At 43.8% G+C, this 21,703-nt stretch overlaps 1 protein-coding gene across 1 annotated transcript; it reads left to right on the top strand.

The window, feature by feature from the left end:
- Positions 1–8,638: 8,638 nt before the first annotated feature.
- LOC109554092 (pregnancy-associated glycoprotein 1-like) lies at positions 8,639–17,489 on the top strand. The gene is made up of 9 exons (XM_019954408.2): positions 8,639–8,691; positions 9,769–9,919; positions 10,897–11,014; positions 11,113–11,231; positions 12,418–12,611; positions 13,531–13,647; positions 15,311–15,452; positions 15,540–15,638; positions 17,340–17,489. Exons 1-9 carry the CDS (start codon positions 8,639–8,641, stop codon positions 17,487–17,489), a joined length of 1,143 nt encoding a protein of 380 aa, XP_019809967.2.
- The last annotated feature ends 4,214 nt before the right edge of the window (positions 17,490–21,703 follow it).

The following is a 21,703-nucleotide window of genomic DNA, read 5'->3' as shown; positions in this document are numbered from 1 at the left end:
CTGGTGGGCAGGGGGCTGTAACTGTCCGGTGATGTTCATGGGTCCTGGCTCAGGACTGAGAATGGTAGACCACTTGGCACACAGCTGCTGTGCCATGGAGGACTTTAGAGGCCTTGTCCACTAGAACTTACCATCATTTGGGTTCTGTGGGATGAGATCAGGTAGTTATAAGTCAGAAGTTACCAATGGAGATGCTTGTATATTCCTCAGCAGAAACCCAAATTAGGCAGATGAATCATCTCTCTAAAAAAATTCTGGGAACTATATATGCCACAACACTTAAATAAATTTTATAGTATTTTAAATACTATTTAAAGTAAGTCATCTTTTGGATGACCTGCCATTTGCTCTCTGGCTTGGGATGATACCCACAGTTAGAGTGGAATCAAAGGGCCTCTGGGGGAAGCTGTCCCTCTCCCTGTGACTCATCAGCAGTGAGTACAGCTCTCTCCCCTCCACATCTGGAGCAGGAACTCCAGCAGGAAGGAAGTGGCCTCCAAGTTTAACCGGAAGGCTCAAGAAGGTCTGACCCTCGGTAGGCACTATTCTTTTCCCAGTGTTTCTTCTTTCCCTCCTGGGTCCTGTGCAAGCTGCCCACCTCCTGGTTACTGGGTTCTGAATTCCTCTGCCCTTCACTTGTAGATATCTAGGCAGTCCCACTTGTGGCTCCCTCCCTACCCAGGCCCAATCCCTCATCTGCAGATGGCACTAAAGAAGGGAAAAACGAGATGGGCCTTCCCAGTTCATTCTTTCTAAAAATATCTGCATTCTTTCTGCTTCCAGACCCTGTCCTGAGTCATTAACATGTCTAGCTAGATGACTCAGCTTAGGAGAGGAATGGAGATGCAGATTAGGAATGGGTATGCTAAGGGTTTCACGTGTGGGGGACAGTTTTCAGATGACAAGAGATGAGTTGGAGTAAGGAGCATGTGATCCTCCAACCACTCATTCATTTGGGACCTTCCTGAATCTATTATCTTGGGCTCCTCAGGGTATCACTAAGACAGAAACTTCAAAATGGACTTTCCATAAACTTCTTATTGCAAAACTATTTCAAACACAACAAATATAAGAAAGAAGAGTGTCGTGAACCCTATATTTCATCATTCGGCATCAATAACTACAAAACTAACCTCTTAGTCCCACAGGTTGTCATAGACTGGAGACTATCCAACATCAAGGTGGTGGCCAATTGAGTTCCCAGGGAAGACATTCTTGACTTGCATCCATCTTTCTCTTCTTGCTATGTTCTCACATGTGGTGGTTGAAGGAAAGGAAGGAGAAGGAGAATAAGAGAGAAAAGTGGGAGAGGCTAATCCCATCATGAGGGACCACCATCAAAATCACATTTCAACCTGGGTATCTCTTAAATTCCCTACTTCCTAATATCATCACATTGGGAGTCAAGGGTGGGCACAATTCAGTCCATAGCAGCTATGCATAGCTATCTGTTTTTACATCAAGACAGACCATCATTTCATTCTCTCTTTTAATGCTTATTCATTCTCCCTGAAGTATTTTAGGGACAAGATGAACATTTAACCAAATGTACATAATGAGTATTTTTGGTAGAATGATAGGATATGAAAAAAATGATCTGTTGTTCCCCATAAAATGATCATTTTATATCCAGTCCATGTGCAAATTTCCCTGATTCTCAAACAGCAGATGTCTTTTCACAGTTTATTGAAAGAATGTAGTCATATGTTACACTTGGTTGTTCTCTTTTAAGACAAAATAATTATTTCTTTCCCAATTTTAATGCCATTTAGTGTTCAGAAACAGGGAGGAAACAGAGTGGTTTGTCTTACAGAATGTCCCACTACTGGTTTTAGAGCAGGAGTCCACAATACCAGCACAGTGGGTCAGGACCAGTACCAGTCCTTGGTCTATTAGGAACCAGACCTCCACAGAAGGAGGTGAGCTGCAGGTCAGTGAGTAAGGCTTCATCTGTGTTATAGCTGCCCCCTGTCACTCTCCCATCAACCCGAGAAGGGAGAATTTAGCTTGTTTTCCTGCAACTGTTTGTATTTGCATAACCTATGCTTAATAGAAACAAAAATAGCTTAAATATTGATGATTATTTTCCTTTCTCAGTGCTCAGAATGGTGAGTTGGTGTCCTAGCAGTCTATCACATTGACAAATTAGATGTTTCCTATTAACATTTGGACACATTCAGACAGCTTAATGTTAAATATTAAAAAACTAAGATCATGGGATCCAGCCCCATCCTTCATGGAAAATAGAAGGAGAAAATGTGGAAGCAGTGACAGATTTCTTCATCTTAGCTTCTAAAAACCACTGTGGATGGTGCCTGCAGCCATGAAACCAGAAGACATTAGCTTCTTGGCAAGAAACCTATGAGAAACATAAACAGTGTATTGAGAAGGAGAAACATCATTCTGCCCAACAAACTGGTAGATGTTTGGCCTTTTCATTTGGATTCCTAAACATTCTGTCCAGTCCCCACTGGTCTTTGAAGTCCCTCCATTTTCTGGTCCTTCACAATTCCCAAGATTATTTTGTGCATTTCTTTACCCAGTCCTGAAATCAGCCATCTCTTTAAGATGGTCTGATGGGAAATGTATTTAGAAGCTACATGTTAGACCTCAGAATAGTAACGGTCATCAAGTTCTCACTGCTTCTAGGCTTTACAGTGGTCGGAGGAGGAAGTACACATTTTCTTAAAAATTAAAATAAAAAGGAATATAATTATTTGGTACAAACTTATGCTTTCAGTTCAAGATTTAAGACAGCAGGGTTTGAATTAAACTTGTATATGTTATGTGTGAACCTCTTTTTCTAGCCACTGAAAGGCTTACTTCAAAACATTAGTTTTAATTATTGTCTTGCTTTTACCTGTTAATATACATACGATTCTGTCACAATAACAGAAACAATATGAGGAACAATAAGTTGTTGAATTATTGCTCGCCTCAGCTGCGATGGCGGTGCAGATGCATGGCGGCTGCAATGGCAGCCCAGAAGTGTGGCGGAAAGGAACTACCCCACGTCCAAATCAGGGGCAGCAGCCGAGAGGAGCTACCCTACTTCCAAGGTAAGGAGCAGCAGCTGCGCTTTGCTGGAGAAGCCCATGTCCAGGGTAAGAGAAACCCGAGGAAGACAGTACGCACTGAGAGAGGCCATCAGAGGGCAGACAGACTGAAACCACATTCACAGACAACTAGCCTATCTGTCACACGGACCACAGCCTTGTCTAACTCAATGAAACTAAACCATGCTGTGTGGGGCCACCCTAGATGGACGGGTCATGGTGGAGAGGTCTGACAGAATGTGGTCCACTGGAGAAGGGAATAGCAAATCACTTCAGTATTCTTGCCTTGAGAACCCCATGAACAGTATGGTAAGGCAAAAAGATAGGACACTGAAAGATGAACTTCCCAGGTCGGTAGGTGCCCAATATGTTACTGGAGATCAGTGGAGAAATAACTCCAGAAAGAATGAAGGGATGATGCCAAAGCATAACAACACCCAGTTGTGGGTGGGATTGGTGATAGAAGCAAGATTTGATGCCATAGAGAGCAATATTGCATAGGAACCTGGATTGTTAGGTCAGAATCAAGGCAAATTGAAAGTGTTCAAACTGGAGATGACAAGAGTGAACATAGACATTCTAGGAATCAGCGAACTAAGATGGACTGGAATGGGTGAATTTAACTCAGACGACCATTATATCTACCACTGTGGGCAGGAATCCCTTAGAATAAATGGAGTAGACATCACAGTCAACAAAAGAGTCTGAAATGCAGTACTTGGATGCAATCCCAAAAATGACAGTATGATCTCTGTTCGTTTCCAAGGCAAACCATTCAATACCACGGTAATCCAAGTCTATGCCCCTATCAGTAAGGCTGAAGAAGCTGAAGTTGAACAGTTCTATGAAAACCTACAAGACCTTCTAGAACTAATACGCAAAAGAGATGTCATTTTCATTGTAGGGGACCAGAATGCAAAAGTAGGAGTCAAGAAACACCAGGAGTAACACGCAAATTTGGCCTTGGAGTACAGAATGAAGCAGGGCAAAGGCATTCTGCCAAGAGAAAGTACTGGTCATAGGAAACACCCTCTTCCAACAACACAAGAGAAAAGTCTACACATGGACATCACCAGATGGTTGGCACCAAAATCAGATTGATCATATTCTTTGCAGCCAAAGATGGAGAAGCTCTATACAGTCAGCAAAAACAAGACTGGGAGCTGACGGTGGCTCAGATCATGAAATCCTTATTGCCAAGTTCAGACTGAAATTGAAAAAAGTGTAGAAAAGCACTAGACCATTCTGGTATGACCTAAATCAAATCCCTTATGACTATACAGTGGAAGTGAGAAATAGATTTAAGGGACTAGATCTAATAGACAGAGTGCCTGATGAACGATGGACAGAGGTTCATGACATTGTACAGGAGACAGGAATCAAGACCATCCCCAAGAAAAAGAAATGCAAAAAAGCCAAATGGCTGTCTGAGGAGGCCTTACAGATAGCTGTGAAAAGAAGGGAAGCAAAAAGCAAAGGAGAAAAGTAAAGATATACCCATTTGAATGCAGAGTTCCAAAGAATAGTAAGGACAGATAAGAAAGCCTTCCCAGCGATAAACGCAAATGAGAGAGTCATTTCCTAGGCAAATTGATAAGGAGTCTAGGGGTCCCCAACGAAAGAGGGGTCGGGAATTCTCAAGGAGGAAGAAAATACAAGCTTTTTTTTTCCTTCTCCACGTTCCTTAGGATTATTTAACAATAATGTATCCTGCCTGAGGACAGTCTCTGGATTAAACCTGGCTAATTCTGTTATCTTGAAATGTAAATTATGGGAGTAGACCTGGTCTTTACAAGGATTATATAACAATAATGTATCCTGCCTGAGGACAGTCTCTGGATTAAACCTGGCTAATTCTGTTATCTTAAAATGTAAATTATGGGAGTAGACCTGGTCTTTACAAGGATTATATAACAATAATGTATCCTGCCTGAGGACAGTCTCTGGATTAAACCTTCTGGCTAATTCTATTATCTTAAAATGTAAATTATGAGAGTAGATCTGGTGAGGTCTTTACAACATCCAGACATTCTTTGGATTCATTGGAGAGTATATAACTTCATTGCTAACACTAGCAAGTCCATACTTTTTCTGCCCCCTTCTGATGCCTGTCAGAAGCTTTCTCTGTCTCCTTTACACTTTAATAAAACTTTATTACACAACAGCTCTGAGTGATCAAGCCTTGTCTCTGGCCCTGGACTGAATTCTTCTCCTCCGGGGGCCAAGAATCCCGGTATCTTCATGTGATTTAACAACAACCTTTCACAAAGAAATAGAGGAAAACAATAGAATGGAAAATACTACAGATGTCTTCAAGAAAATCAGAGATACCAAAGGAACATTTCATGCAAAGATGAGCTCTATAAAGGACAGAAGTGATATGGACCTAACAGAAGCAGAAGATATTAAGAAGAGATGGCAAGAATACACAGAAGAACTGTACAAAAAAGATCTTCACGGCCCAGATAATCACGATGGTGTGATCACTCACCTAGAGCCAGACATCCTGGAATGTGAAGTCAAATGGGCCTTAGGAAGCATCACTACGAACAAAGCTAGTGAAGGTGATGGAATTCCCGTTGAGCTATTTCAAATCCTGAAAGATGATGCTGTGAAAGTGCTGCACTCAATATGCCAGAAAATTTGGAAAACTCAGCAGTGGCCACAGGATGGACAAGGTCAGTTTCCATTGCAATCCCAAAGAAAGGCAGTGCCAAAGAATGCTCAAACTACCGCACAATTGCACTCATCTCACACGCTAGTAAAGTAATGCTCAAAATTCTCCAAGCCAGGCTTCAGCAATACGTGAACCAGGAACTTCCAGATGATCAACCTGGTTTTATAAAAGGCAGAAGAACCAGAGATCGTATTGCCAATATCTGATGGATTATCAAAAAAGCAAGAAATTCCAGAAAACACCTACTTCTGCTTTACTAACTATACCAAAGCCTTTAACTCTGTGGATCACAATAAAATGTGGAAAATTCTTAAAGAGATGGGAACACCAGACCACCTGACTTGCCTCTTGAGAAACCTGTATGCAAGTCAGGAAGCAACAGTTAGAACTGGACATGGAACAACGGACTTGTTTAAACAGGAAAGAAGTACATCAAGGCTGTATATTGTCAACCTGCTTATTTAACTAATATACAGAGTACATCATGAAAACGCTGGACTGGAGGAAGCACAGGCTGAAATCAAGATTTCTGGGAGAAATATCAATAGCCTCAGATATGCAGATGACACCACCCTATTGCAGAAAGTGAAGAAGAATAAAGTACCCCTTGATGAAGGTGAAAAAGAAGAGTTAAAAGTTGGCTTAAAGCTCAACATTTAGAAAACTAAGATCATGGCATCCAGTGCCATCACTTCATGGCCAATAGATGGGGAAACAGTGGACACAGTGGTTGATTCATTTTTCTGGGCTCCAAAATCACTGCAGATGGTGATTGCAGCCATGAAATTAAAAGTCGCTTACACCTTGGAAGGAAAGTTGAGACCAATCTAGACAGCATATTGAAAAGCAGAGACATTACTATGTCAACAAAGGTCCATGTAGTCAAGGCTATGGTTTTTCCAGTGGTCATGTATGGATGTGAGAGTTGTACTATAAAGAAAGCTGAACCTCTAAGAATTGATGCTTTTGAACAGTGGTGTTGGAGAAGACTCTTGAGTGTCCCTTGGACTGCAAGGAGATGCAACCAGACCATCCTAAAGGAAATCAGTCCTGAATGTTCACTGAAAGGACTGATTCTGAAGTTGAAACTCCAATACTTGGCCACCTGATACAAAGAGCTGACTCATTTGAAAAGACCCTGATGTTGGGAAAGATTGAGGGCAGGAGGAGAAGGGGATAACAGAGGATAAGATGGTTGGCTGGCATCACCAACTCAATGGACATGAATATGTGTGGACTTCGGGAGTTGGTGATGGACAAGGAGGCCTTGCCTGCTGCCATTAATGGGCTCACAAAGAGTTGAATACGACTGAGCAAATGACCTGAACTGAACTGAAGTTGTTGAATATAGTGTCAGATATCTTTCCTTTTTTCCTTTTGGTATTCTTTGGTTTTGTTTTGATGGGCAGGACTTTTGTTTTTCCTTAGAAGATATTCCACTCTGAATGTAGAGTCATAAGTCTGAATTTTAAAGCCACTTAAGTAATGTGTTGTTATAGGTAGCTAGTCAACAACTTGATGCAATTAGATTTCTTAGTCTTTGTTCTCAATTTGTTCAGTTCAGTTCAGTCCTTCAGTTGTGTCTGTCTCTTTGCAACGCCATAGACTGCAGCATGCCAAGCTTCCCTATCCATCACCAACTCCCGGAGCTTTCTCAAGCTCATGTCCATCGACTTGGAGATGCTATCCATCCATCTCATCCTCTGTCTTCCGCTTCTCCTCTTGCCTTCAATCTTTTCTAATAACAGGGTGTTTTCCAATGAGTCAACATGTTCAGTATGCATTCAGTCTCTTTTACAATCAACCAACATGAATTAAATTCCTCTCTGTCCTCATTGCACTCCCAATTCTAGGCCAGAAACAAAAAACTGCAGAGACTGAAGGCTGATAACAGCACATTGCTGTGGAGATTTTGTTCCCACTTTTTTGGGGGGGTAAATAAAATTAGTTGCTAACATTAAAATCAGTAGACTGTACATAAATATCTAAACTTCTGATTCTCTTGAAAACATGCCCAACAGGCCTGCTTTCCAGCATGGGCGAAGTGAAGGAAAGGCTGCTCCCAGAGGTAAGGCCTGTGCTGCCCAGATTCCAACATGCCCACCTAGTCCTAGTATCATATCTCCTGCCTCCTGGGGCCAGGAGTTTGTGAAAACCAGGCTTCTAGCTCTCTTAAGATAAAGACTACTTTTGTCTTGATCAACTTTGACTTTGAAGCCTTTAACCCAGAACCTAGCACACAGTTCTTCCTTGTACGTTTGTTGGATGATATAAAATATCTTGTGGATGCATATGACATTTCTTCCAATACTGAAACCATGCAATTGAAGTACTGTTCTGCCCTAAATCTTTGATGCAGCCTGGCATCATAAATGCCCCTGATGTCTGCCATTAGACCCACTACCTAAAGCCAGTTGTTTGTCCCTGGGTTGTCCCTGAAGTCTTCACTTTGCCATTTGACAACTTATCATCCTAGAAATGTCCTTGCCAACGAAGACAGCAATGCATATCTCATGAGGTGGCTAGGAAGATGACATGAAACCACACGTGTCAAACATGGCCCCAAGTATCCATTTTCATGATGATTTTGGCAGTTATTTCTCCAAGTAGGCAAGGTTCTCTGTCTTCTTAGATGTCCATGCAGATCAGTTTGATTTTCCAGCCAAGCTTCAAGGAAGAGATTACAGTTCAATTCTCTGTATTCTGAAAAGCTTCAAAGTCCATTCGCCAAGAACACTGATGAAGGTAAAGATTTTATCGAGACCTTTGTGTTTTTTTTCAGATCTTTTAGTGGCCTAAAGGGGAAAACTAGGGTAGGTCAGAGCATATATAACTAGGGGCTCCCGGTCACCACTACATGCTAAGAACCAAAACTTCCCTGAGTACTTGGAACCAGGAAAGAAGCATGAAGTGGCTTGTGCTCCTCGGGCTGGTGGCCTTCTCAGAGTGCATAGTCAAGTATGTATGGGGACTGTATGTCACATCATATTCCTTTCTCGGATTTCTCTTTTCATCTGATTATTCTACCACCCATCAGATTTGAAGGGAATGGAATATTTCCCTAAGAGTCTTAAAGTTCAACTCTTACTTTTTGATAAGTAACTTGCTATAGGAACTGTGGATCCCAAGGTCTTGGTGTAAATTTGGGTTGCACAAATCTTGGGGTTCAGACAAGTCATGACCTGTTCAAAATGCAACTCCTTGCAACTGTTCAGTGCACAGTCTATGCAGATGTTGATGTGGTCCTCTGGAATAGCACTTTTCTACATTTTGTTCAACATGTCCTCTTTTCTCCTGTCTATTTCAATGTGTATATGCCTATGTCTACATCTCTGTATCACTGTCATTTATCTCTCCATCTCTTTGGAAGTCACTGGGAGTGTATTTCTCTTTGTGTTGTTTGCTTTTAATTGTTCATTTGACTCTTACTTCCTTCTCAAGCCTCTGAATTTCCCTTAATTGTTCCCTATATCTTGGATTCTTCTTTTAACTCTCTCCTCTCTTTCAACTTTGAGGAAGATACACCATTTTATATACACTGATTTATATCTGACGAGCAGTGTGACCACTGCCAACTCAGAAACCTCTTGTATTTCAAATTGCTCCCTTGTAAAAGAGGATAAGAGTCCCCCTTCTACCTCCTTCCTTGAGGTTCTTTGAGAAGGAATGAGTGGGATGCCAACGGCAATGCTGATGGCTGTCATTGTTGAGACTTCCTATTTATCAGGTACCTTATATCCATCACTTCACATATCCCCAAGGTATTCTATTTGGAGGGTTTGTATTGTTACATTCCACCATTTTGCTGAAGGGGAGACTCAGACACCACATGGTCATATGGCTTACCCAAGATTGCAGAAAAGAATCTGTATTCAAAACTATGTCTTTGCCATGTTATATGCATAAAATTCTGATAATAATGTGCCTCATAAAAATGATTAGAAAATACACAGGGCCATTACAATGACAGTTATACCTTAACACTGACAGCTAATTGTAGCATCTTTGTTTTCTTTGTCAAATGCTCGGTGAAAGAATACCTCTAAGGAGAGTGAAGACCATGAGAAAAACTCTCAGTGGAAAAAACATGCTGAACAATTTCTTGAAGGAGGATCCTTACAGACTGTCCCAGATTTCTTTTCGTGGCTCAAATCTAACTATTCACCCGCTGAGAAACATCAGGGATGTGAGTATTTGGGAAGGATGGTGCTCCACAGCGCCCCCTGGAGCTCCAGCCTAGCATGGGGCTCATCTGGAGGTGCCAGATGGGATGTTGGGGTTTGGGGTTCCTACAGGAGGCAGAGACACTGGAAAAGAGGGACCCCACCCAGAGGAGAAGGCACTCTCATCCTCAACTGTTGGTTTTTGTGACTGGGCCTGGCAATTACCAGGTGGCAGGTAAATATCCATTTTTGTGTCAAAGATGTGTCATTAGTTTGAGGGTGACTGTTCCCTCTGAACTAAGTGAGCCACTCAGTTACAGATGAATAGTGAACCATCACTGATCAGAAGGTAGAACCAACTGCAAAGCAATTGTGAATCCCCAGGTAAAGGAATTCAGTTTCCACAGATGCAAGAATGACAGCAGAAAAAACTTACTGAACCTGTATTCTGTGTACTGCCATAAGAATCTAACACAGTGCTTACTGTTTTTAGATTAGAAAAGGGCTTATTTTGTCTTCAAGAATGCCAATGCCAGCCTGAGAGATAGGCAAAGAGTAAATACATCTCAAATAAAACAGTCACCTGTGTGGTGTTGATTGGATGTGGTCTAAGTTTAGAGGGAGTGGCTGGGGTTCATCAAGTAGGACCTCCTGGAGAAGGGGGTGCTATGCCTTGTTTTGAAGAGACTACAGAGCTTCTCAAATGAAGGCACGAGGACTTTCCTGGGTGTCCAGTGGTCCTGGAGGCCCAGTGCTTATGCCTCTTGGCTTCCCATGAAGGAGCTATGACTTCAACGCCTGGTCATAGAGTCAATATCCTGCATACAATGTAGCACAGGAAAAATATATCAAATGCAGATACCTCTGTGACCAAAGTCTATGAGCTGCATGGTGGTTAGAAAGTGGTCTCAAGAGATATGTGACACCCAGAGGGAGGCATCAATGTGGGAATAGAGGATAGCCAGTTCTGCACTAACCCACTCCCTCCTTCTCCCTGTAGATCTTCTATGTCGGAAACATCACCATTGGAACACCCCCTCAGGAATTCCAGGTTATCTTTGACACAGGCTCATCTGACTTGTGGGTGCCCTCGATCGATTGCAACAGTACATCCTGTGGTGAGTACAGACACCCCCTACCCGGGCCATCTTTCACTTGCCCTGCTACCCTGTTTCCACCCTTGGCACCTGATGACACTCATCTCTTGTGTCTGCAGCTACACATGTTAGGTTCAGACATCTTCAGTCTTCCACCTTCCGGCCTACCAATAAGACCTTCAGGATCATCTATGGATCTGGGAGAATGAACGGAGTTATTGCTTATGACACAGTTCGGGTAACAGTGTAACATATGCTGAGTCAGGACTGGCTATAGAGTGACCATGGCTTGCAAAACAGATGCAGGACCATCTGGCAGGACCCTTCCTAGCCTAACTCCCATAGATATTGGCCACCTTATCCACAGGATCATGTCTCTGGGGGGGCAGTGACCATGGTGACACACAAGCAAACAAATTAGCTAACCCAGAGAGTGGCTTGAGATGTGGACTTGCAGCTCCTCTGCCAATGAGCAGTTCAAGGTCCATTTATCTGGGAACGAGAAGGGATAAAGCACCCACTTTTATATTCACAGACTGTTCCAGCCACTTTCAGGTAATAACTGGTTTAATTCTGCAACAACTCCACAAAGCAGTTACTCTGATTAGCTCATGAGACATATGAGGAAACTGAGGTCCAGACAGCAAGGGCCTTGCTGAGAGCACACATGTGATAAAACATGGAGTTAGGCTGGCTTTTCAGGACTGAAGTTGCTGTGGGGTGTTTAGGGACAGGATAAAACTGATCTGAGGGCCATGGGGGCAGTCAAGGGCTTCAGGTATCCAGAGTGGGAAACTGGAGGCCTGAGAAGTCAAGGGGCCTGATAAATGAGTTTTCACTCTTGAGCACCCTAATAAATCTATGGCTTGCCTCCCCCAAAATATTTGAGTAGTTCCCCTCTCTCTCTTTCTCTCTCATACACACTCACAGAAATACACAGATATCCCCAAAAGTGAATTCCCCAGGCAGTAATTTCATAGAACTCTGCAAGCAAGATTGAGTTTTTGGCTTCTGTCTTCCTGTACAGATGCAGAGTCCACAGTACCTTACAGAGAATGCAGTCCATTCCTGTCATTAGGTCACAGTGACACCAAAGAGAAGGCTATCTTGCTCTTGATTGTTTTGTCCATAAGGTGGCATCAATGGGACCTGTCCTGACTCTTGGTTGCCCTACTTGTACAGGAGCCACGAGGCCAATTTAACTCACTCAGGTGGTGTTTTTCAGAGGGGCAGATGTTTTAAAATTCACAGCCTCTCTCAAATGGAACCTAAATTCCCCTTCTACCTTGCGCTAACCGTCTGTGGGCAACCAAAGACAGAGCCCAGCCTCAATTCTTCTCTGAGGATCTAATGGCAACGCACCCCAGCCCAGTCCTAGCCCCACTTCACATATCTGTAAGTGGGAACACTCTTCTCTCCCACAGATTGGGGACCTTGTAAGTACCAACCAGCCATTTGGTCTAAGCGTGGAGGAATACGGGTTTGCGCACAAAAGATTTGATGGCATCTTGGGCTTGAACTACTGGAACCTATCCTGGTCTAAGGCCATGCCCATCTTTGACAAGCTGAAGAATGAAGGTGCCATTTCTGAGCCTGTTTTTGCCTTCTACTTGAGCAAGTAAGTCTGAGATGGACAATTCCTTTCTCTAAATTAACTGTAAGATGCTTTCAGTTGCACAAAAATTATAGAACACTTGATAAAGTATCCTGAGAGTAATATAACCAAGGATAACTATGGCCCCAGGGCCCTACCTGGCTTTACCACTGGTTTTTATAAATAAAATTTTAGTGGAACACAACTCTACTCCTGGGCTCAAGACCAGTAACTTGGTCTGGGGCGGGGGGGGGCGGTGGGTCAGTGAGGAGGAACGCAAATGAAAGGCAACAGGAAACAAGTTGAAGGAAAAGGCATTAGTATTTGCTTATGAATTTGATAAGGAAGGAAGGAGAAGGATGGTGGATATCTTTCCTTCCTCATTAGCATTTCACTGAGAAACCAGGACCAGCTACCCAATTTGTAGGAGCCAGGGAGTAATGAAAGTGTGGGACCCCTTGTTCAAGACATATGAGGCATTTCAAGACAGGGAGAACAGAGGTGGGGTCCCTTCTGAGTGTGGAGCCCTTTGGACAGTGTAGGTCATAGGCCAGTGGAGCCAACTCTGGGTGATGTGAACCCACACCCTTAGAACTCCCAGGCTTTATTTTCCTGAAAAATGACAAAGAGGACACGAGGAAAGCCAAAACACTTCAGCACCCTGTCCTATGATGGTGTCTGAGCACTGAGGTCGCTGGAGGTCCAGGGTGTCTTCAGAAGACATAAGGGATGGAGCTCAGACAAGTGATTCAGCTTCTAACCTCCTCTGTGCCACTCATGAGACATTAACAGACTTCAGTCTGGATCTAAATCTCTCCTAGATGCTATTTCTGCATCTGTACATCAGGACCTTATTAGGGTGTTGATCATTGGATAAGCACAGCTCTCAGACAGTGCTGTTGTTACTGTCCTCCAAGGATCCCACCCTCACTTCTCTCTACAGAGACAAGCGGGAGGGCAGTGTGGTGATGTTTGGTGGGGTGGACCACCGCTACTACAAGGGAGAGCTCAAGTGGGTACCACTGATCCAAGCAGTCGACTGGAGTGTACACGTAGACCGGTAAGCCTCTCCCTCTGAGGGTCAGCCCAAGTGATGCTCCCGCTAATGTACAAGGACACAGGCAGACACACACAAATGCATTCTCAGACACACAGTCACACAGACATATACAGCACCTTCAACGACAGAGACAGACACACAGACACATGGAAACACACAAGCAGACACATATAAACAAACACAGAGACACATAAAAACATGCATAGCTAGTCAGAGACACACAAGCACAAACAGAAACACATACAAACAAACACACAAGCACATAGATACACAAACAACCCATGGGTTCATAATCCCCAGGCCTTCTGAGCAAGGCTCTGACCAGGGTCCTAAAAGGGTCCAGAGAGGTCTGTGCAGCCGGGAGAGGGCTGCACCTACTGCCCTTTGAAGTGGAGAGCATGGTTAGAGGACTCTACAGTGTGGTGAACAGAGGATCAAGGAGAATTTCACCAGCCTGAACAGAGTTATGATAAGATGACCAACTGCCCAGGGCTACCTAGGACATAGGAAGTTCTCAGTACAGATAAATGTCATTTTAAAAACAGGGACAGTCCTGAGAAAATGGGGAAAACTGGTCTTAGGGAGCAGCTACCCAGCAGTGGAGAGGGGTTGGCTGCAGTCTTAAGACATTAAAGCAACTAATTAAAAAGGCACCCCATGTTCATGGGCACACAGTGGGGCAGGGGCTATAACAGAGAATCAGGAAAGTGGGATCCAGGAGTGACCTGAGGACAAGAGGCATAATTGATAGGATTCTGTGTGATACTCTCAGACAAAAGCTGACTTATCCTTTGGAGTTTCTGTGGGCTAGTCATGTATTTCCTGGCCAGGGTCTCAGGGTCTGAGCTGGTTGTAGGAGCAGTTCTGGGAGACACCCTCTCCCAGAGGAGCCCCTCTCTCCCCCTACTATGAGAATCTGCTGCTCCTGCGAATCTCTATCTTCACTCTGTGTGTGACCCATTATTTGTTCCCCATCAGATACAGCTCTCTTGATGTTTCTTATTGTTTTCTCAGTCTTCATTCACTCATTGAACAGATAAGCATTGGACATCCACTGTGTGCCAGGCACTGTAGGGAGGCAAGGAGAATAAAACTCGCCCTCACATTTAAGAAGGCAGATGTACGTGAAGTGACTCACCCACATAGTGAATTGTAACTTTGGTACATGATAGACATGAGGAGGAGAAGGCAATGGCAACCCACTAAAGTACTTTGCCTGGAAAATCCCAGGGACAACAGAGCCTGGCGGGCTGCTCTCTATGAGGTCACACAGAGTCGGACACGACTGAAGTGAGTTAGCAGCAGCAGCAGCAACAGTCATGAGGAAGGGTCTACAGAGATGACCAAGACAGGAGACTGATAAACACCAGGTGAAAGAATTCCCGAAAACAATACAGTTAAGGTGGAATCTGGAAGATGAGAAGAAATTTGCTAATCAAAGGGGAGTGGAGTCTTCCAGGAAGGAAGACCAGCTTGTGTCAAGGTACAAAAGATCCTGGTGTATTCAAGTACTACATTTGAGAATATCAGGAAAGGTGCTGTGTCGAGAGCAAAGGAAAAGAGGGCAAAAGATGAAGGGCTGCTTAGGAGACAGTCGGGAAGGGGGCAACTCTGGGGAGACTCAGAGTGACCTTGATGCCCGCTTTCTTCCATTGTCTTTCAGCATCACCATGAACAGAGAGGTTATTGCTTGTTCTGAAGGCTGTGCGGCCCTTGTGGACACTGGGTCATCAAATATCCAAGGCCCAGGAAGACTGATTGATAACATACAGAGGATCATCGGCGCCACGCCACGGGGTTCCAAGGTGAAGGGTCATGCCCCAGGGTCACTCCCAGGCTCCACACACAACAAGGATCTCCAGGGCCAACCTCTCACCCTCTCTCTCTAACAGTACTACGTTTCATGTTCTGCGGTCAATATCCTGCCCTCTATTATCTTCACCATCAACGGCGTCAACTACCCAGTGCCACCTCGAGCTTACATCCTCAAGGTGAGGGGACAATACTGAGGGTTGGTTCTCAAACTGGAACTTGCAGGAATCCTTGGGCTGCTGCTGGGAGGAGGGCGCCCTCTGGAGGCCATGTCACACTATTGCAGATGCTGCTGAGCCCAGTGGCTGGGCCAGTGCCTCCCACAAAACCAAACACTTGAGAGTAATGGGCTGTGTGGGACACTGATCTTCCTGAAATAAATGTGGAGATACCACACCATATGGCATGGTGGGAGTCAGGGAGAGGGGAACATTAAAATTCTCAGTCCTCAAAGAGCTTCAATTCAATCTGAACCCTTAGGTGCATGAACATGAAATTCAGTTCTAGCAGTCCCTGAAATAGGCCATGTTACATGGAGAATGGCTGGGGACAGTCCCAGTGTGATGTCCCTGCATAAGTTAACAGTCTGCCTTCCCTTCTCAAGATTTTTCTGGTTTGAATGATAAATTACATGGTCAGCCTAGTCCTAGCCTGCATCTTCCCCTTGCTCTGGACAGGTGCCTCCTTTTTCAGTTGGGATACCAGACCCCTCTGTGGGGAGGTTGGATAATAAGGTGAATAAAGGGTGCAGAGTGACTGCTCAGCCCCAGCAGAGGGAGGAGGCTTCATGTCAGCTCCCTGTGAGAGTTCAGAGCTGGCTGATGGACTCAAAGAAGACTTTGAGGAAGAGAGGGAATTTCAGGAATTCTAAAACAACAAACTCATTGAGCCATTTTGAGGGTTGCTTGGTTTAGGAAAAAGTGCACTGGATTCCATGCAAATGGCATCTCAAGGTGGTCTGCACTGGGGCACTGGGGACTTACTAGGGCTGATGAGGGCTATGGACTGACCATTGGGGATGGGGAACCAGAGTACGTTACCCAGCTAAGCCTGGAGTGGCCAAAGAGGGTGAATGTGGGCCAAAGGAGGCTTCTCAGAGTTCCTGGGTTAAGTCTTCAAGAACGTGTTGTGGGCACTGCCGTATTTAAGATGGATAACCAATAAAGAGTTACTTTGTAGCACAGGGAACTCCACTCAGTTATATGACAGCCTGGATGGGAGGGGTGTCTTTGGGACCAGGATACCCGGATACATATGGTTGAGTCCCTTTACTGTCCACCTGAAACTCAGAATATTGTTGATCAGCTATACTCCAATACAAAATAAAGTTTTGTTGTTTTTTTTTTAATAAAGTACGGATTGTGGGGATGGAGGAGGAGAACCAGCATTCTATGCAGAGAAAACAAGGAGCAGGAGTCAGAAGGAAAGAAACAGGGAGTGAGGGGAACTATGGACACACTTGTTTTTTTCAAAAAAATTATATTGAAGTGTGGCTAATCTTCAGTGATGCATTAAGTTCTGCTGCATAACAATGTGACTCAGTTATACACATAAAAATATATTTTTTCTTATTCTTTTTCATGTGGTTTATCACTGAATATTGAATATAGTTCCTGACACTCTACAGTAGGACTTTGTTGTTTTTCATTCCTCTGTTTCCCCAACTCCCAGTCCTCCACTCACCACACCCTTCCTCATGATAAACTGATATCTTGGCCCTCTTTGGTTTTGGATGAACTCTCATATCCCCTGCTGCTGAGAAAACCCCTTGATACTTACTAAAAGAGGGAAATAAAACAAAGAATTGTGCTGGGTCTGGATATTGGGAGAGTCACCGGTAAGGGTTCATGCTGACTGGTGTGTGTCTTTGACTTCCCCAGGATTCTAGAGGCCACTGCTATACCACCTTTAAAGAGAAAAGAGTGAGGAGATCTACAGAGAGCTGGGTCCTGGGTGAAGTCTTCCTGAGGCTGTATTTCTCAGTCTTTGATCGAGGAAATGACAGGATTGGCCTGGCACGGGCAGTGTAAATGCTTGGTGTGGCTCAAGAATCATTAAGGCCACTCCTAACACACACTCACTCACACTTTGGGCACTCCTGCCCAGGATGCTGGTGAACTGTATTTGGTGTTCTGTACACCCTATTCTCAGTAAAGAATAAAGGGTTTCACTCTTAATGATGCTGAAACAAAGGTTGCTTCTGTTTGTGTCTGGGTGTGAGGAATCTAGAACCAAGTCTGAATCAAAATTGAGAGGAGCCCTACTCCAACTGGCTTCAAGGAATAGGGAGACTCACTGAAATGATTCTGGGAATCCAGGATACAAGAATCAGAGCAAATACAAAGATCTCAGTGACTGGACCCAAGAAATCAGAAGCCATCAATTCTCTCACACCCTCGCTATTTCCCTTCTGTCTACTTTGATGGTTTTAGCCTGGCAACTTTTTTTCTTTAGGCTTCTACACCTAGTGAGGGAGTTCAAGCTACCTGCCCTAGGGTTTTAAATCCTGAAGGCATCACCTAGTAAGGAAAAAAGTTTGCAGACATCAGAGTTCAAGGGTGTTCTCTGAATCACCCACTTCAGTTCACATGTACAGCCCTAGATCAGCCATCCTGGCAGGGACATGGGGTCTTATGACTGGCTTTACATGGTCTTTGGCCTTGACCCAGCAACACACATGGTTGTCAATTTCCTCCAGAGCTATGTGACTGATGCTGGGGAGAGGCAACCCCAAGGATAGCAACTGGCAGGTAGTCTAGGCCATGGAAGAGTTTGTGATGACCCACCAACTCCACCACTTCCACATTCAGAGGAATTATAAGGGATAATGAAATAGACTCTCTTCATCCCATCTCAGACGAACTTATCACTGGGCTTCTCCTCCAGTGGATTTTGGATGAGGTACTTCATGCAGAGCTGGTTCCCTCTTTTTCCCACGCCCCAGTCACCAGGTCTCTGCCACATATGCCTGCTCTGTCCTTTCCAGCCCTACTTGGTAAATGGTGGCTCCAGTGGATCCCTGAGCCATCCTCCTCCTCCAGGGCCCAGAATCCCCCTTCCTTGGCCTCCAATACTGTTGAGGAGAATGCAACACATGTATCGGTGAACCCAGGGTACACAGAGCCTTCAGCCTTTCTGAGCTTCCTCCAGGGCTGGAGCTACAAACTATCTGCTTGGAGCTGCCATGGCTAGGCTCTTTTGAAGTGGAAGAATCCATTCTTTCCACCTGGAGGCCCTTAGTACATGGCTCAGCTAAGAGAGCAGGGGTCACAGGTTGATTTCCTTTCAGATTGACTAGTTTGATCTCTTTGGTTTATAAGGGACTCCCAAGAATCTTCTCAAGCACCACAGTTCAAAAGCTCAATTCTTCGGCATTCACCCTTTCTTATGGTCCAAATCGCTCATCTGTATGTGATTACTGAAAAAAATAGTTTTGACACTACAGACCTCTGTAGCAAAGTGAGTCTCTGCTTTTTAATACACTGTGCAGGTTTTTCATAGCCTTTCTTCCTTCCAAGAAGCAAGTGTCTTTTAATTTTGGGCTGCAGTCAAGCTCCACTGTGGTTTTGGAGCCCAAGAAAATAAAATCTGCCACAGTTTCCACGTTTCCCTCATCAATAGGCTATGATGTGGTGGGACCAAATGCCATGAACGTTGAGTATATTTTTGTGAAGAGTTTTTGAATATTGAGTACCAGGGTCCAGCCCCGGTTGGATCCAGGGATTCCCTCAGGATGACGGCATCGGCGATTAGAATAGCAAAGCAAAGAGATTTTAGAGCCTCATTATAACTGGTTTACGCGGAAAATCAATATAACCCGTGACACCAGGTTTGCTCTGACCATGGAGGCCACAGGCACTCTCTCGAATCACTGAAGGTGCCCCACCTTGGGCACCTTCTCAAGTGGGTCTTAGAAGCCCAGGCAAGTAAGTGGTCTCAGAGGACCTCCACGCTCCAATTATTTTGGCCTGAAGGAAGATCAGAAGAGAAAAGGAGGAAAAGGAAACAATAAAGAACAACACGGGGAGACCAACCTTTGAGCAAGGCCCATAGCTTTATTTTCAAAGAGAGCTTATTTAACTTAAGTTGTGCATAGAGGATAATAGGAGGTGTGAAATCATGCAAAGTCAGCAGTCTTTGATCCTTTTCGAGACCAAGCTTTCTTTTCTGCAAACTTATTATATATAAATGGTTTAGGTGATTTACATCATCTTCTGGTGAGAAGACCTGTTAACATTTTATGACTCTGATAAAGGTTTGTCAACCATAAGACTTATTTTCTTTTTTTTTTTTTTTCTGTAAGAGATTGAAACACACTGAATATATTTTCTAAACTGTCAAGACACTTCTCAGAAAAAAAAAAATGACTTCAATATATGAAAGAATATTCAACCTCACTCATAATAAGAAAAGTATAAATTAAAACTAAAATGAGATACAATCTCTCACTTATCAGATTGGCAAAAAGTCAGAGGTTTGACCACATAGTCTTTGGTGATGCTGTGAACAGGAACTCTCGTGCTTTGATCATGGGAATGTAAAATAGTACCACCCCAGTGAAGGAAAGAAAGTGAAAGAAAGTGAAGTCGCTCAGTTGTGTCTGACTCTTTGCGACCCCATGGACTATAGCCTATCAGGGTCCTCTGTCCATGGGATTCTCCAGGCAAGAATACTGGAGTGGGTTGCCATTTCCTTCTCCAGGGGATCTTCCTAACTCAGGGATCAAACCCGGGTCTCCTGCATTGCAGGCAGGCACTTTATCATCTGAGCCACCAGGGAAGCCTGGTGGAGGGGAAGTTGTCAAATCTTGCAAAACTACATACGGCATTTTCCCCTTTACCCAGTAATCCCACTTCAAGGAATGTATCCCAAGGATACACTGGCAAAAATACAATAAGGAACATGAGTAGACTATTCACTGCAGTTCTATATATAATGGCAGAAAGTTACCTAAAAAATTCATCAGTAAATGACTGAGAGTATTATGTAGCTGTAAGAAGAATGAGGAATATATACTCTATATTCTATTTTGGAATTGACACCTTGGTATATTGTTAAGGTGGGAAAAAAATAAGTGGAGAAAAGTAAGTATTACTATAATATGCTACCATTTATCTAAAAAGGAAGAGAGGGATAAGTACTGTCGTCTAAAAAAGATGTACAACTTGAGAGTTGTGAGTTAAGTTTTACTTGGGGCAAAATGAGGACTGCAGCCTGGAGGCAGCATTTCAGATAGCTCTGAGAGACTGCTCCCCTTATTTTCTCTAAGAGTAATTATTTTAAAGTTTGGCGCCATCTTCCGAAGGTGTTAGATAAGGTTGCATTCCTATAGGGCAGAGGTACAGTGGGTTTACAACAAGGAAATAATTTATTACCTTGAGGGTCTAAAGTTGTTAGCACCAAGGCCACTACTTATTTTTTCTATGTACCAACTATATTAATTAGTACACTTCCAAGGATACAATACAGGGGATGTGGAAACTTGGCAGCAAGCATTGGCTTAACAATGAAATCTTCTACTAGTTCTAACAATTTCTAACTCTCCAAGAGGCTCTATACTATTTGAATATCTTAAGCTTCCCGTGCCTTTCGTGGTTGGGAGACTGTAAACAATCGTAGCTGTAGGAGTCCAGGTAAACCTGTCAGGCAAGTTAGAGAGCCATCTGAGGGGTTTGGATTGAAACACTCCTATTATGCCCAGGAGGCTAATTAGCTAGAGCTCTAAGTTGATTTCCTTCGGAGAAAAAGTGGTCAGGGATAGCCCCCCGTTAATGCCAGAGGAGGTGGTGAAAGTCGTAAAATAGTAGAACAGACAGATTCTGGTATTGGGGTAGACACTCAGGCAGATCCAGGGGGACCCCCTCGAGCCCTGACTCGCCTTTGCATATCAGGCCTCTCCGCATGACCTTTGTCATGGGTGGGAACTCCTGTGCTGGCTCCTGGCAGTTGAGTTTTAAGCCAGTTTTTGCATCTGCTATCTCATCAAGAGGCTCTTTAGTTCTTTTTTGCTTTCTGCCATTAGGGCAGTGCCATCTTCATCTCTGTGGATGTTCATGTTTCTCACAGCAATATTTATTCCAGCTTGGGATTTATGCAGTCCAACATATCAAATGATGTAGCCTATATAGAAGTTAAATAACCAGAGTGAGAATGTACACCTTGTCATGCTTCTTTCCCAGTTTTAAATCTTTCAGTTGTTCCGTGTCTGATTCTAACTGCCACTTTTTGACCTACATACAGACTT

This window comes from Bos indicus, chromosome 29, assembly GCF_029378745.1.
Source record: "Bos indicus isolate NIAB-ARS_2022 breed Sahiwal x Tharparkar chromosome 29, NIAB-ARS_B.indTharparkar_mat_pri_1.0, whole genome shotgun sequence".
NCBI classification, from domain to species: Eukaryota; Metazoa; Chordata; class Mammalia; order Artiodactyla; family Bovidae; genus Bos; species Bos indicus.
The sequence above is the reverse complement of the archived record's forward strand: the minus strand, read 5'-3'. Positions and strand labels throughout refer to the sequence as shown.

What these genes read in the sequence shown, in the direction of transcription:
- LOC109554092 (XM_019954408.2), top strand. Translation starts at nt 8,639, where the DNA reads ATGAAGTGGCTTGTGCTCCTCGGGCTGGTGGCCTTCTCAGAGTGCATA. An exon ending in TTGCAACAGTACATCCTGTG is followed by an intron (nt 11,015 to 11,112) that starts GTGAGTACAGAC and finishes TTGTGTCTGCAG; the next exon opens with CTACACATGTTAGGTTCAGA. An exon ending in TGGAGTGTACACGTAGACCG is followed by an intron (nt 13,648 to 15,310) that starts GTAAGCCTCTCC and finishes ATTGTCTTTCAG; the next exon opens with CATCACCATGAACAGAGAGG.